The following is a 14987-nucleotide window of genomic DNA, read 5'->3' as shown; positions in this document are numbered from 1 at the left end:
AAAAATGCATGCGATGTTGATATCCCTGAATTTTATCATAAGTTTTGGGGAATGTTCGTGTTCTTTTGGGGTTTCTTTCCTATTTGGATTTTTTTTTTATTTGGCTTGGGTTGTTTGTTGTGTTTTTTTTTTTTAAATTGTTCTTTTAGTTTGGCCCTAACCAGCAATAAATGACTTGAGTACTTCTGGGACTGAAACATCAGCTCCTTCTGTGTATGTAATCAGGTATCAGAGACCAGTGCATTAGTACAGAATGCTCTGTATATCTTTGAATTAGAAATCCTGGTCTGCTAGATTTACAGGCTTGCACCATTTTTTGTAAGAACTCTATTTGCTCATAAAAGTTCATGTTGTCTTCCCTTAGCTTTGGCTCAGTGTGACTTCTGACTCTACATCACAGCTTTTATCTGTAGGCTGTGGTTAGGTGATTTTTGCATGCACTGCACCCTAATTCCTGAACCTCAAACTTTTGTGGCACTTTTTGCCTAGGATCCCTATCCTCTGGTGACAAAGACAGCAAAAAAAAAATATCTACCTGGACCTAAACTTTTTGTGTGGGTGTCTATTTTTGTCAGTTAGGTTGACGGTTGGACAAGATGATCTTTAAGGTCCCTTCCAACCTAGAAGATTCTGTGATTCTGTAAATTAAATTTAATTTTAATGTAAATACTCAAGATAAAGTAGCTCCCATGGTGAGAGTTCCTTCTATTTTACTTTTTTAAGCATGTATATGGCACTTTTTTCTCTAAGTTTTGGGGGTATGGTAGTTGGCTTAAAGCTTGAATAAAGAACATTGGTCCTTCTCTCTCTCCATGATGCCCTTAAAGCTATTAATTTCCATGTAATGCAGGCCTGGGGGCAGTGACTCACCTGGAAACAGGCTTAGCTGACCTCTGTTTTGGTCAGCTGTAGTCCTCTCTTGATCTTCTAGTGGTGGCACTGGATAAACTATGACTTCACGATTTTGGGGAGATAGTTAGCCATTTATTTGGAATTAATCAGCTGGTGAGATTATGAAAACCTGGTTCTCCTGTAGGCATTTTCAGTCTGTCATTGGCTTGGGCAAGGGCACATTTATATCCAAGGCCCTCATGAACGGGCTGTGTATATGCAGCCTATTAATCTGAAAGCTGCTGCTCTTCACCATTACATACTTGTTTGATATTGCTTATTTCCAACCTTTGAGAAATTTGTTTGTTTGCTTCTTTGAGAAGCTGCTGCTTTATATGCTAAATTCTTTCTCAGAAACTTCAAGACTGCAATTATCTGTACCACAGTATATGGCTTTCTGACGTCCCAGTCATCTCTTGTTCTTCAACATTGTCTGCCTCAGCCTCTCACAGTAAAGGATTTAACTTTGAAAAATGTACAGTTTTGGTTGTTTCGTTCATGACTTCTTAAGACTATCAATTTTAATATTATGGATACAATATTCTAATTTAAACTAATCATGGCACATAACCTAATTTCAGAGATTAGGGTTTTAATGTCTTGCCCCTTCCTCCAATATACTTTCAGGGCTGTTTTCCTAACCTTTCCTAGTTTTTAAAAAATCTAGGTTCTTGATGTATTATGATTAAATGCAAACACTTCCTGTATTCTCCCTACCATTCCATGCTGTGCAATGTAGACTGATGGAAAAGAAGTAACTTTTCTGCAGTAGATGTGGTAAAAATTCTGTTAGTTTGAGGCTTTTGGCTGAAACTTAGCAGATGGAGCTCTCTCTTGCAATTCTGTTCCAACAAGACTTTCATCTAAACCATGCTCTTTCAGCCCTAATAAGACCATAACTCAGTATGCTTCATCAAGTGTCTGTAAAGCTTTTTGTGTGTGTGTCATTGAAGGTGTTGAAAGCTTCAAAGCACTTCACCCTTTTCAAGACCTCTGCCCATTTAATACATAGCAATTTATAAATGAACTAATAAATTATGGAAGCCCTGAGAAATTTTGGGTATTCTTACCATTTGTTTCACCCTGTAGGAGAAGCCTACATGAGAATGAGCCGGCTGCCAGAAGCAGAGCGCTGGTACGTGGAGTCACTACGATCCAAGAGTGACCACATCCCAGCCCATCTCACCTATGGAAAACTACTGGCTCTGACGGTGAGTTAACCAGCAGCTCCTGGGAGCTGATCCCAGGCCCTTCAAGTAGGTGGGGTAAAGGGATGGGAAGACTTTGGCCTGAAAATTGCTTATAGCCCTATTTGGCATGTTATTTTAGTCATGCTTATTAATTAAGGATGTTGACAGTGTCCTTTTTTTTTGTGAAATATTGCATCCATTCCTGAAATGCCAGAAGAAAACAGTTACAATCGTGTAGGAACTTTTTAACAGATAGTAAGGAGTTCTGTAGTTGAAAAAGCCTCCCCTGGTGTAACTTGAACCTCAATGTCGTTCTTGCAGTGAGGGGCCCAAAATCAAACACAGTATTTGAGGTGGGGCCTCACCAGTGCCAAATACAGTGGGACAATCACTTCCCTAGTCCTGCTGGCTGCACTATTCCTGATATAGGCCAGGATGCTGTTGGCCACCTTTTTTGCCTGGGCACGCTGCTGGCCATCGACCAGCAGCCCCAGGTCCTTTTCTGTGGGGCAGCTTTCCAGCCACTCTTCCCCAAGCCTGTGGCATTGCATGGAGTTGTTGTGACCCAAGTGCAGGACCTGGCACTTGGCCTTGTTGAACCTCATTCATTTGGCTTTGGCCCGTTGATCCAGCCTGTCCAGATACCTCTACCCTCAAGCGGATCTCCCCTGAAGCAGATCAGCGCTTCTGCCCAACTTGGTGTTGTCTGCAAACTTACTGAGGGTGCACTCAATCCCCTTGTCCTGGTCATTGATAAAGATATTTTGTTCAGTGTTTAAAAGGCATTTGGAAAATGCCCTTAACAAAGTGCTTTAACTTTTGGTCAGTCCTGAAGTGGTCAGGCAGTTGGACTAGATTATTGTTGTAGGTCCCTTCCAATTGAAATATTCTATTGTATATACAAAACCCAAAGAATTAGCCCAAGTAAAATTAAACAGCATAGATTATGCTTTTGCTTACTATTGTTCATTTAATCTCTCACAAAATGCAACTTTAAAATTTAAATTGCCCTTTGGAACAGTAGTGACATGAGCTTACATGCAAATGATTTTGCATGTATTCCATGATTCCATGAAATGGGAAACTAGTAAAATCAACCTGAAATGTTGACATGAATCAGTATCTGTCACATTATGATTTTAATCATTTTATGTTTATCACAGTAGATTAATTGTGATTTACCCTCTTACAGTTTTACATGCCACTCATGACATTGAAAAGGTAACCCATTCTGGTAGAAGCTAATTCTCATCTAAAATCTCTTTTCAGTAAGAGAAGATAATAGGAGGCAATATTAAATATGTCTGTACCTTGACTTTGATTCAAAGCAATGCATTTTAGAAAACTGGAGCTAGCTTCAGCATGTTCATCGTGTTGGAAGAGACCTTCAGATATCATTCTGTCCAATGCCCTACTCAGAGTAAACATTTTATTTAGACCAGATTGCTCATGCAGGTTATTGTTCAAGTTGGAAATAATGAAAAAAACCCAACAAACTAACCACAAACATATTTTTCATTGCTAAGGTAACACACTCATCTAGTATATGATGCCTTTATTTTAAGTGTGCTGTCATTGATTCTTAAAATACATAAATTGTATAGTTCTAATTTACATGCAATAAAGCCTTTGGAATAAAAAAATTACTTACTAGTATTAAAACAATTCTCTCTGCTTTGATTTTAATGCAAATATTTATCTCAAGGCTTATTAGCTCTTCTGGGATATAAGAAATGCCAGGTGGACTTGGGCATTCTGCTGTATATGCAGAAAGAAAGAGATCGACTTAAGAGCTCCAAATGAATAGCTAATGAATTTACAGTCTTCTTACCTAATGTCATGTCACAAGTATTTCATAACCCCTATATTGGATAATATATGTTATATGTTCATATCTAAAAATTACAGCTCACTAAGCTACAATTTTCCTGAAAATATATTAGAACAGCACAATTTAGTGGTTGAAAAGCATGATTAGTAGCTCAGCTAGTAGAATAATTGGAAAATAGCCAGTTGTCTGGGGCTTAAGTTTGTGCTTTTCTTTTTTTTTTATTATTTATTTTTCAGAAACAACATGTAGCTGTTTAGGACTTTAGCATTAGCAGTGCTTTAGCATTATGTGCTTTTCATATATTTAACTTCTTAAGCTGCATAAATTACTTGAGAAATTTATTTGTCAATGTACATAAGAGTTTGGTACCACAGCATCTGAGTCTCATCCCTTCCTTAGGTAATTTATTTCTGTATCACAAAAGAAAACATAATTTTTGTAAAAGGCTTTAAAACTGCAAGGCTCCCAGTTCTAAAATAAAAATGAGTCTGTCAAAATGACAGTGCCAGGTGAGGCCTTGAGCATGTGCTGTAATTCATTTTCAGTTTTATGAGCAGACCTTCTAGAAGAAAAAGTGTTGGCTATCATGCTAAAAAAAAATCATTTAGAAGTAAAGCTTTTAATTTTTTTATTTTTTTTTTCTCACTTTAGTCTTCTTAAAGAGAAGACTAAGAAGTCCTCCTTCCTAGTGGCTGGCTTCTCTGCCATCAGGCAGTGGATGGTTCTTACAGTAGCACTCCAGTCTGAGGAGCTTTATTTCAATTATAAATAAATCTGTTTTGGAGGTTTATCTGTTTCGAGTGAGCCCACAAACCACCCTTCATAGCTTGCAGTAGCGCCTATAATTGCTAAAGTACTTAGGGGCAGCCCCATATTGTAACATTTAGCATATTGCATCTAGGAATTACAGGCTTTGCTATATTTCTTTGGAAAAAATTGCAGTGTTTTCTTGCATTTTACAGGGCACCACACAGTGTTGTTAATCTCCTGTTTTTTACTGGCTTGGACAATCACCCAAAGTGCTGTAAGAAAAATTTACTTTGCCTTGTAAAATTTCTGTGTTACAGCTCCAAACCATATTAAATTCAGTAATAATTATCCTGGAAGATTCCCTAAAATCTAAAATATTTTATAATGTTTTCTCCAAAGGGAGATGGGGGGAAAGCAGACACAGACACGACAGAGACTCACAGTATTTTGGATTAAAATGAAAGAAACAGGATTGTGACATTCAAGTATCAACACTGAAGTTAAATACTTTTTTTTAAAGTTTCAAAATACTCCTTCCTCAGTGGGTGGCCATATTTTTGCCAGCAGTTGTTTGTTACTTATGCTCTTGACAAACAGAAGGCCAGAGAGGTATCCTGCCATTTTTGCTTAGTTGTGAAATTACTCAGAGTGCCACCATCAAATACCTTACTGTATTCAGTGATTGGTGTAGTCCTTGAAAGTCATCTCAAAATAAATATAAATAGATGACAACATAAAAATAAGAGGAATGTAGAAAGAACAGAAAGAAATGGGGCAGCAGGGGGAAAGGAGAACATAATGCGATAAGGAATAGACTAATTCAGCATTTACTGTTTCTGTAATTACTTGCTGCTGATGTTCCAGCACAGAAAGGAAATTTGCATTTCTGTTAGACAACTGTCATATTGTCATTTTTTATGTCACTGTTTGATAGCTACTCTTTTTCTGGCTTTCTAGATTTACACAAATTGGAAGAAAGCAGGGATGAGGTAGAACAGTCATGATGTCAAAAGAATCCTGACTTTTTAAGACATAGCAATAGAAATGCTATATGTTAAATTTAGGTATGACTTTCTAGAACAGTTTTAGTAATCAATTCCTTTAAAACCTTTTTTTTTCGGAATGATAAATAAATGCCTACACATACAGAAATCTTTAATTTATGAAAAGACATTTTCTGAATGGGTCAATTTAGTTAGATCAGCAAAGCTGTTAAATATATCATTTTGGGAGGCTAAATCCCTTGGCTGTTAATACTGGAAGAATTTTTTAATGAAAATTGGATATTTCAGTTTCTCTCATCAAAACAACATATAAATGACATTGAATTCTTGAGGAGTCCCTCCCTAAGAAATCAAGTTTAGCCAAGAAATAGCCACTGCTACTTTTCTGTCATGAGTTCAGTTTGTCTTGGGAGTCTGACACAGGCACTACAATTTTTCTTGCCACTTGAAATCCCTTGAGAGTTAAAACCAATCCAAGTACAAAGTTTGGATTTAGTTCTGAAATCTCCAAAACTGGAGTCAGAAGTTGTTTTTATTTTTGTTTTCAGTTTACAAGCAATTTACTTGTAAGGAATGGGAGGGGTGGGTTTCCCTCTTCGATGTGGAAAGTCATGTTTATTGACTTCAGAAACATGAGCCCTATTTTTTCAAGGTTTGGTTATCTGGTGTATCTGGAGCATTAACACCTCCAGGCTGAATGTCAGGATTTCCGAACTACAGAAATTTCAATAGCTGACATCTATTGAGCTTGTATTTCTGAGGTTGGCTGCATGCCATAAGTATTGCATCCATAGATATACTTTTCAGTCCCCTTAGGACATATGTTTGGCTGCATGCCAAATGTAACAGAATTAATTGTAAAATGGAGTATTTTCATTCAGATATAACATATCCACCTAACTAGCTGGAAAATTACTCTGGAACAGGTATTTAGGCACATAACCCCGCACTAACCTCCTTTAGGGATCTCATCTTCTGTATCTCATTTCTAACTTCCTGTAGACAGGAAAAGGGGAGCCCTAAACTTCTCGCTTTACTCAACATAAATTTAAAGCTCGCTATAGAAAACATCACTGACACAGGATGAACTGCTTTCATGAGAGAAAAGATCTTTTTGTTTTGCTACATGGTTGAATATAGTCGCCAGTCACCTGTAATTACTCTGTGTGTAGCGATTTTGTCAGTAATCAGAGAGAAATGCATGGTATAGGCCGAATTTAGCTTAGAAGAAATTCATAGGACTCAGTGAAAACAGTAAGTGGAGATAGTGAATTTATATTCTACTGACGGGCCAGTGAAATATGAGTAGATAGTAATACACCACTTTATCAGAAAATATAAAATATGGCTTAAGACTGAATGGAAAGTGCCTAACATGGAAATGTACTTAAAGTTTCATTACATATTTTTGATATAAAATAATCTAAAGGTTAATGACCCAGGTGAACATTTCAATATGGGTCTAGACAGTAAATAAATCACAACATGTGAAATGAAATCTCTTCTTTAAAAGTTTACTTAAGGCTGTAGATAATCTTTCTTGTTGTTAACAGTGATGTAACATGAGGTAAACTCCTTTTGGACTTCAAGATGACCCAAAAGAAAGACTGAAAAATAGGTGTATCTATTAAACCGAAACAAGACAACCAAAAAAACCTTCAGGAGAACAAAAAAAACCTATGCCTATATGTCTTTCCTAAATCATTTTGAACGCTTTAATAAAACAAGAATGCTTTTTATGATGAGTCCCATAAAACAAGAAAATGGATCTCAAATAGCTCTAATGTATTATTGATAAATCAGATACATACTACTTTACTCAAAGAAAATATCACCTTAATAGGCTCTGAATCATGCTCCAAGCCAGTAAGATATGAGCTGTGCTTTAAATTCCTAAATCTAGGTATAAGCAGTGTTATCACATTCAAAAATGCTTACACTCCAGTGGATTCCCAGCAAAGTCAGTGGGCAGTGCTTAAATCTCAGCTCTCTGGTTATCATGCCATTAATTATCACTTTAGGTTAGACTCAAGAACCCGGTTTATGTTATTGCTCTCTAAAATAACATTGGCTCATAGAAAATTTACACTGAATTCATTATAATCTAAGTCTAGTAGATGGTTTTTTAGTCAACACAAATCCACCTGTGGTTGATAGAGGACTAACATGATATGTTTAGATGGAAGCAAACCACTTAAGTTGCAAATAGAGGACTAAACTAAAACAAGACGTTCCATTTTATTGATCCTACCAAGGCTTATTTCTAAAAGTAATTTACTGGATCCTTCAAGCAGTATGCATAGACTCATGTGCATGTGAGGACCGTGGTCCAGTTAAATGACTGGGAAGGAGACCGTCAACTGCGACCTCAGAGCCAAGGGTATGTGAATGTGTCACGCTGTACAATAATGAGAAAGTTGCCTCACATTTGCTATAAGGTAAAGATCAGCATATGATAATTTATCATGTATTATTAGATAGAAATTTATACCCTGACTTGCTCCAGAGTAGAATCATAGAATCATATGGGGTTGGAAGGGACCTCTGGAGATCATCTAGTCCAACCCCACCACCAAAGGGGGTCCACCTAGAGCAGATTACCTCCCTGATTATATTCTTGAAGTTATTAGGGAGCCAAAACAGTTCTATTAACAGCATTGTTTCTCACTGTGATTGTATAAGGGTATGAAAGAGGAAAACTTTGTTTGAAAACACAGCATCTTTGACAAGCCCACTGATATTAGTTGGGCAAAGAAGGGCTTTGCATGACTATAAACTCCTTCCTGCACTACAATTTGTTTTTCTAATGAAATATATAGAGCTTCTCATTACAAATCACTTCTCATTTCAAATCTTGCCTCGTATATGTTTTTCTGGGCCAGAAGTTAACCTGTAGAAGTCATTGCTTCTCTGACATGTTCAGCTGGTTTTATTTTATTATAATAAAGATGAGACGAGGAGACAAGATTTATCTCTTCGCTGCACAGGAAGTAAAGAGATTTTGGGCCTTTAATGTAAATAATGCAACTCCCATGTATTTCAGTGGGACTAGCATTTCAGGTACAAATTATGGTGCAAGATATTCACATTGTAATTCAGAGTGAAGAAAGAAGAGTTGTAGAAATAACAGCAAAATAAGGGGAAAGAAGAATCCACTTAGCTACTAAATACTAGATATTAAAGTTTTTTCTTAAATATTTGTATGTAGAGGAGGGATGGAGAGCTTGTGTATGTCAGTGACCTCATTGTAAGATGCAAATCTCTAGTTCCTGTTTTCTTAGTTCAGCTAAGTAAAAACTTTTGAAGACTTTATCACTAACTTACTCAGTGTCACAGTATTTCAATTTTGTTTTGCCTGTCCTGTCACATTTGTAGGGCAAAAGGAACTGGCTATGAAACAGATATGCGGGTCTGCAAAAACTTAAAGAAATATGGAATTAAGTCACAGGTTCAGTTCAGACCTTTTTACTATCCTTGCATAGTCTCTCTGTGACTTTAAAATGTCCTAGAGAGGAAGAAGAAAATCTGTAAAATAATCATTTTTTCTGTAGTCAGTGTCTGCAGTTCAATCAATCTTCCATTAACAATCTTTTCAGAATTCCGTTCCTTTTATTAAAAATGTGAATGCTTGCCAAAAAAAATTGAGCAGATGTAGGGAATGACAGTCAACTGCATTTCTGACACATTGAGTTCCTTATGCAATCGCATTATTACCAGTTATAGCTGGTAAAATTATATTGAAGAGTGAAGTTTCTGCTCTACCCGTTAAACCCTTGCAGGCTTTGAAGAATGATGAATATTTACGAAATATAAATTTGGTTTTAATTGCAGAGACCACCTAATTTGTTGAACCACCTTACTGGTTGCCACTGTGTCATCATAGTTTCCACAAGAGGGTTATTCAGAGCTGCTCAGCTGTATTAATCTTCCAATTTTACTAGCATCTCGGGGTCCCTGGGCCTCCAGCAGCCTAAAGTACAACAGCTGCCTCAACATGAATTTGGCACAGTTTCACAGCAGTGAGGAAAAAAAATGGGGTGGATATAAAAATGGTAGTTTTGTCCTCAGTTTTTTAATATTTTAAGGATAAATACAAGGTCTTCTACTAATGTATCAACTGCCCATAGCTGGCTCTCTTTCATTTGTCGTGGTGATCATAACAGTCATTTGTGGGAAAGCCCAGTTAAGCAATATGTCTGCCCATATTAGCAAGTTTGGATCTATTGTTCTGGTCTGCAGCGAAGAAGCAACCAACTAACCAACCAAAAAGCCCCTTGCAGTCAGCTTTTACAAAGAACTGGTCTTAAAAATCAAGCTTCTGAATTTATATTTAAACACTTAACTGTTTACCTTCCAAAAATGCAAGCAACCAGCTCTTCTGATTTGAAGCTTGCATGATTTGTGGAGAGTGGGGTGTTTCTGAAAGCCAGGACAACTGCTGTGCTAGATTATAAGAGCCATGTGTCAGTTACCTTCACTTTTTTTCCTTTTAAATTTGCTGGTGTTGCTGGAAGGTGGTAATTGTGGGCAATTCATCTTTTTTTTAAATTATTATTATTTTTATTATTATTCTGTGATTTAGGAGTGGGGAGGGAGGAAGTTTTCTCTATTAATGGAAAACTGCTGAAAGTTTGTCCTCATTATAGGCATCAGAGTAAGGTCCAGGTCCAGTAAGGTGAATACCAGCACAGTCTTCCAAATCAATCATTAAGGTGTCTTCATTAAGTTGTTTTTTTCCTCCAGCAATGAGATTGCCATTCATTGTTTTATGATAATGTCTCATTGGTCTCTGCACTAAAAAGCCATAAATACGCCAGTGCATCTGTGCAGAGGATCTCCATTAGGGGTTGGTCTAGGACCACCCACTCATTTCTCCTGAGCAAACCAGTAGCTGTCGGATCGCACCTTTTCATTAGTTACCAACCTGGACTGGATGTGAACTGGTGACCAACAGGTGAAAGGCATTTTGTATCCCATTATTAATCCTCAGAGATGTCAAGTCTTCCCATTAAACTCTTATTCATAACTTTTTTATTCTTCAAATAAGTCTGCTAGCGTGCAGTTGTAAACTTATATTTTTTGCTTTGTGAAACTGCCAAAGCATGTGGTTGTGCATATACAACTGCACACCCTGCTGCTAGGAACTGGGAGATTTCCGGTGGCTCTCAATGCCTGCATTTGTGTGGGTCAATACACATAACTGTGAACACGCACAGAAAATGCCTTCCTGTCTCAAATCGGTATTTTTCAGCTGTTTAAACAATTATTTGGATTTTCTTTAAAAGTTAGAATCTTATTCCTTTATGGCACGTGTTTTATTTAACACTGAACACATATAGTGGGAAGGGACAATGACAGGGATTGCCCTCTTAATCTAACAACACGGTGTGTACATTCTGTTATGGTAGTTAAGCTGTACATTGGATAGTTGAAAAAAGTTGATAAATACTAAAGTTTAATTGCGAAATGGCCTGATTCTGTCAGGTGATTGGATTTTATATCATTTGACATAAAAATAAGTGTATTAAATGGCCTGATTCTGTCAGGTGATTGGATTTTATATCATTTGACATAAAAATAAAGTGTATTAAATCTATGCTGAGGTATTGACATTTTAGTAGCAGACAGATGGCATCAAAGAAGACATTCTAGATGATATAATATTGCAAGGTTCCTCAGAATGCCATTCTGCAAGAAAATGCTTTTATTCTTTTTTTTTTTTTAATTTTTGACAAATGTAGATATATTAAAATAATGGTCAATATGAACAAATGGAGCTGTGCTGATAGTTTGTAGTCAGATCATTTTATGTCTTGGGTGATATAGTGTAAGATTTTTCACCCCTTTATCTGTTAATGAGTATTTGAGCCTGCTAATAGTACAGTTGTTCCTTTGATGCTGTGTTTGCTGGCACTTGTCATCATTATGCACTCCAGGTCTCCTGACTGGCCTGAACTTGAATTCAGCATGCCATTTGGAAAGTGACAAAAAGAGTAGAGCAGTCATGTGTTTTCAGCGACCCCAGTAAATGAAAATTAATCCCGTTTGACAAATGTTTGTGCCCTTACACTCATAGTTCTGTAGGCAGAAGCTACATATTTTGTGACCGTATTCAATGAACTGTCCTTTCATGTTCTAGAAATAGACACAGAGTGCAACCAGCTAAAAAGTAATGATGTGAGTCTGTTAAAAAAAAAAACGATGCAAAATCTGTAGACGTTAATTCTGTCAGTATTAGTGATACTTATGCATGGTGCCTGTCATTTTGAAGCCTCATGACTGGACTTACATATGTTGTGGTACCTTTTGCCAGACTAAGAATGCCAATCTTGTAGTTAAATATGCAAAATTTAGTGTTTAATTTTCAACCTTCCTCCCTCCCCCAATTATTTGAACTTGAATAATTAATTTATGCTGTCCCAAATTAACGTTATGTTTCCAATTGGAGGTTGTTCTTCACTTTTTGTTCTCAACTATGATTGTATGCTATTAAAAAAAAAGAAATTGCATTTAATCTATAGGTTTACTGCACTAGTAGATGAGGAAAAATCTGTCTGGGCTACATGTTGGGTGTTTTGGGTTTTTGTTTGGTTTTTTTTTTTTAAAAAAAAAAAACACAACATAATAAAGCACAACAGGGAGGAGAAGTATTGCAGTATAAGATAGTGTACTCTAACATGTAGTTCCACCATTTGGTTGTCAGGAGCCTTGTGCCATGTGGGTATGTTTTTAAGGTATATGGGTTTACCAAAAAAGTTTACTAACTAATAAGGCTAAACTCTTCCTCCAATGAACATTCATTTTGTGAAACTGGAATATTGTAAATGCTAAGCCTGCTTGTATCTCTGCCAGGACGATCTCTTGGAAATATGGCCTCTGTGTTGGTTTTGATGGAACCTGGTCTTGATATAGTTCTTGGTGTGCTGCACAACTTCTTTCTCTCTCTTTATTTTGTTGTCTCTAAGGCCCTTGAGGGAAATACTGAGAATCTGGAGCAGCTGTAATCATGAACAGACCTCGTTATTATTCCTATGTTAACTTGTGGGATAGTGCAGGATGTATGCAATGTCTGTTTCCAGACCACAAAACTTGAGAAAGCCTATATGCTTATATCTGTGAAATAACACTCAAGGCAACCTTGAGAGGTGCAGACCACAATGCCTTTCTTCCACAGTGGTTATAGTTAACTGTTCTTTATTCTGGAGGCCTTCTATTTTATAACGCAAACCGCAGCAACTAATTTCATGGGGATAGGGATAAGCTGGTCACAAGTGTCTTACTGAATAGTTGATGGTGATTTGTGTTTGATTATCAGACTAGGCTAATCCAATATCTTCACGAAAAGAGTAATGACCATTAGTGGATCTGCTCTGGCACTTGTAGACCATAAGGCAACTTTAGTGGTTTGGTGATTTCAGTGATAAGAAAATCTGTGGTTTACAACAGGTCTGTCCTTTTTACCATCATTTCCGTTGGGTTTTCTTTCTCTCTGTTCTGTCATACCACTGACCGTTGTCTTTAAAAATTAACTTTTCTATTTTCGTTATGTTTTATGGTTGACAGAATTGATTTCTGATGAAAACTTACTTCCTACATTAAAATGTGAAATATATTCTTTTTTTTTTTTTTTTTTTTTTACTTTCCACATTAAAATCCAAAATATTTTCTATTAATATACCTTTGTTTGTGCTGACTCTTTATCATTGGCTGTGTATCTAGGGTTATTTAGGACAGAAGGAATTGTAATGAAGCTGTGTTAGGGTAAGTTCAGATAGGACATAAGGAAAAGGTTCTTCACTGAGAGAGTGCTCAGTCACTGGAACAGACTCTGCAGGAAAGTGGTCACAGCACTAAGCCTGTAAGGGTTCAAGGAGCATCTAGTCAACACTCTTAGTCTATTAATTAGTTTCAGGTAGTCCTGCGAGGAGCAGGGAGTTGGACTCTGTGATCCTTATGGGTCCCTTCCAACTTGAGATATTCTGTCATTCTGTGATTTCATAGAAACAAAATATGTTTTTTCCCCTTCCCCACTGCCTCTTTTTTTTGTTTGTTTGGTTTTTTTTGTTTTTTTTTTTTTTTTTTTTTGTTAAAAAGCATGACTAGAGCTCCCTCCTGTCTTCCCTTCCGATTTCAGCTTCGATCTTTGTAATGCTTATCCTGATATCTATCCAGAAAAGTAGCATAGAGCTTGATGTTCACCCAAAGCCCTTTACAATATTTTTTGCAGTACATTTCTACCACTTCCTTACTTCTTGGACATTGATGATGTTGGACGCATTTCTCCCTCAGTCTGGAAATCTGCAGCACAAAGTAGCTGACCACAAAATTTACAGTAACATTGAAACGTTTATATTTACTTAGGTTAAGTCTAGTGACAATAGTAGTTGTTTTTCTCTAGTGCCTGGAATTTGGAAATTATACCTACACATGATCTCTCCATGGTGACACACTGTTAAAATAATTTCCCCTCCCTTTTATTTTTATTTAAGGGACGCAAGAATGAGGCAGAAAAGTACTTCGTGAAGGCTATTCAGCTGGATCCTACCAAAGGAAACTGCTACATGCATTATGGTACGTTTAAGATAGATAGGGTTTCCACACGTATTCCAGACTTGCTGCTAATCTCTCTGAGTGATTAAGGATTTGAAAAGTGCTACTGGCAAAATACCTTCTGTAAAGGGAAAGAAACTAATCTACCATGTATAACTTCATCTCCATTTCAATTTGTTAATCACTGCAGAGGGAGAGGTGAAGATTTTCATATTTTGCATAGTTTTCCTCCTGTGAGGGGAATTTCAGTATTGCTGCCTCTCTGAGAAACAAAAAAGGTGACTATTGCCATATGTCAAAGTTTCATGGCCTGGAATATTATTATTAACAGCTTTGGCCTAACTTCACTGGCTGCTGGTGGGTGGGCAACTAGCGGTTATACTTCAGTGTGCGTGAGTTCTATGTATCGAAGTGCCTGCTTTTTGTTGAGCACTTACAGGCCTTAATCGAGCATCTGCTCCCTCCCAGCATCTTCATGGCTTGAAATGGATAAGTCTTACAAAAGGTTTTGACAAGTTGGCTATACCTTTGCCGTACTAAACCATGTATGTCCTTAAAGCACATAGTTAACTTGAAGGTATCTTTATAACTTTGGATTGGTTTTGCTAGATGTGCAAAAAGTGTTTCCAGATGTGATTAGTCCCAAGGAACCAAAAATACTTAACTTTATGGACTAATTCTTACTGTATTTTAAAGCTGATAATAGACAAATCTAAAAATGCAAGCTATGTAGTCCCAATTGGAAAATATAGAAAGAAGTAATAAATTTCA

At 36.9% G+C, this 14987-nt stretch overlaps 1 protein-coding gene across 1 annotated transcript in view; it reads left to right on the top strand.

The window, feature by feature from the left end:
* TMTC2 (transmembrane and tetratricopeptide repeat containing 2) overlaps positions 1 to 14987 on the top strand; it is a 157296-nt gene that overhangs the window by 100886 nt on the left and 41423 nt on the right. Inside the window, exons 9-10 of the mRNA XM_014963310.1 lie at positions 1981 to 2102; positions 14156 to 14237. Coding sequence (XP_014818796.1) covers positions 1981 to 2102; positions 14156 to 14237 — 204 coding nt within the window. The remainder of the gene's footprint in view (positions 1 to 1980; positions 2103 to 14155; positions 14238 to 14987) is intronic.

This window comes from Calidris pugnax, unplaced genomic scaffold, assembly GCF_001431845.1.
Source record: "Calidris pugnax isolate Ruff unplaced genomic scaffold, ASM143184v1 scaffold44, whole genome shotgun sequence".
Taxonomy (NCBI): Eukaryota; Metazoa; Chordata; class Aves; order Charadriiformes; family Scolopacidae; genus Calidris; species Calidris pugnax.
This window is presented reverse-complemented; position numbering and strand designations above follow the sequence as displayed.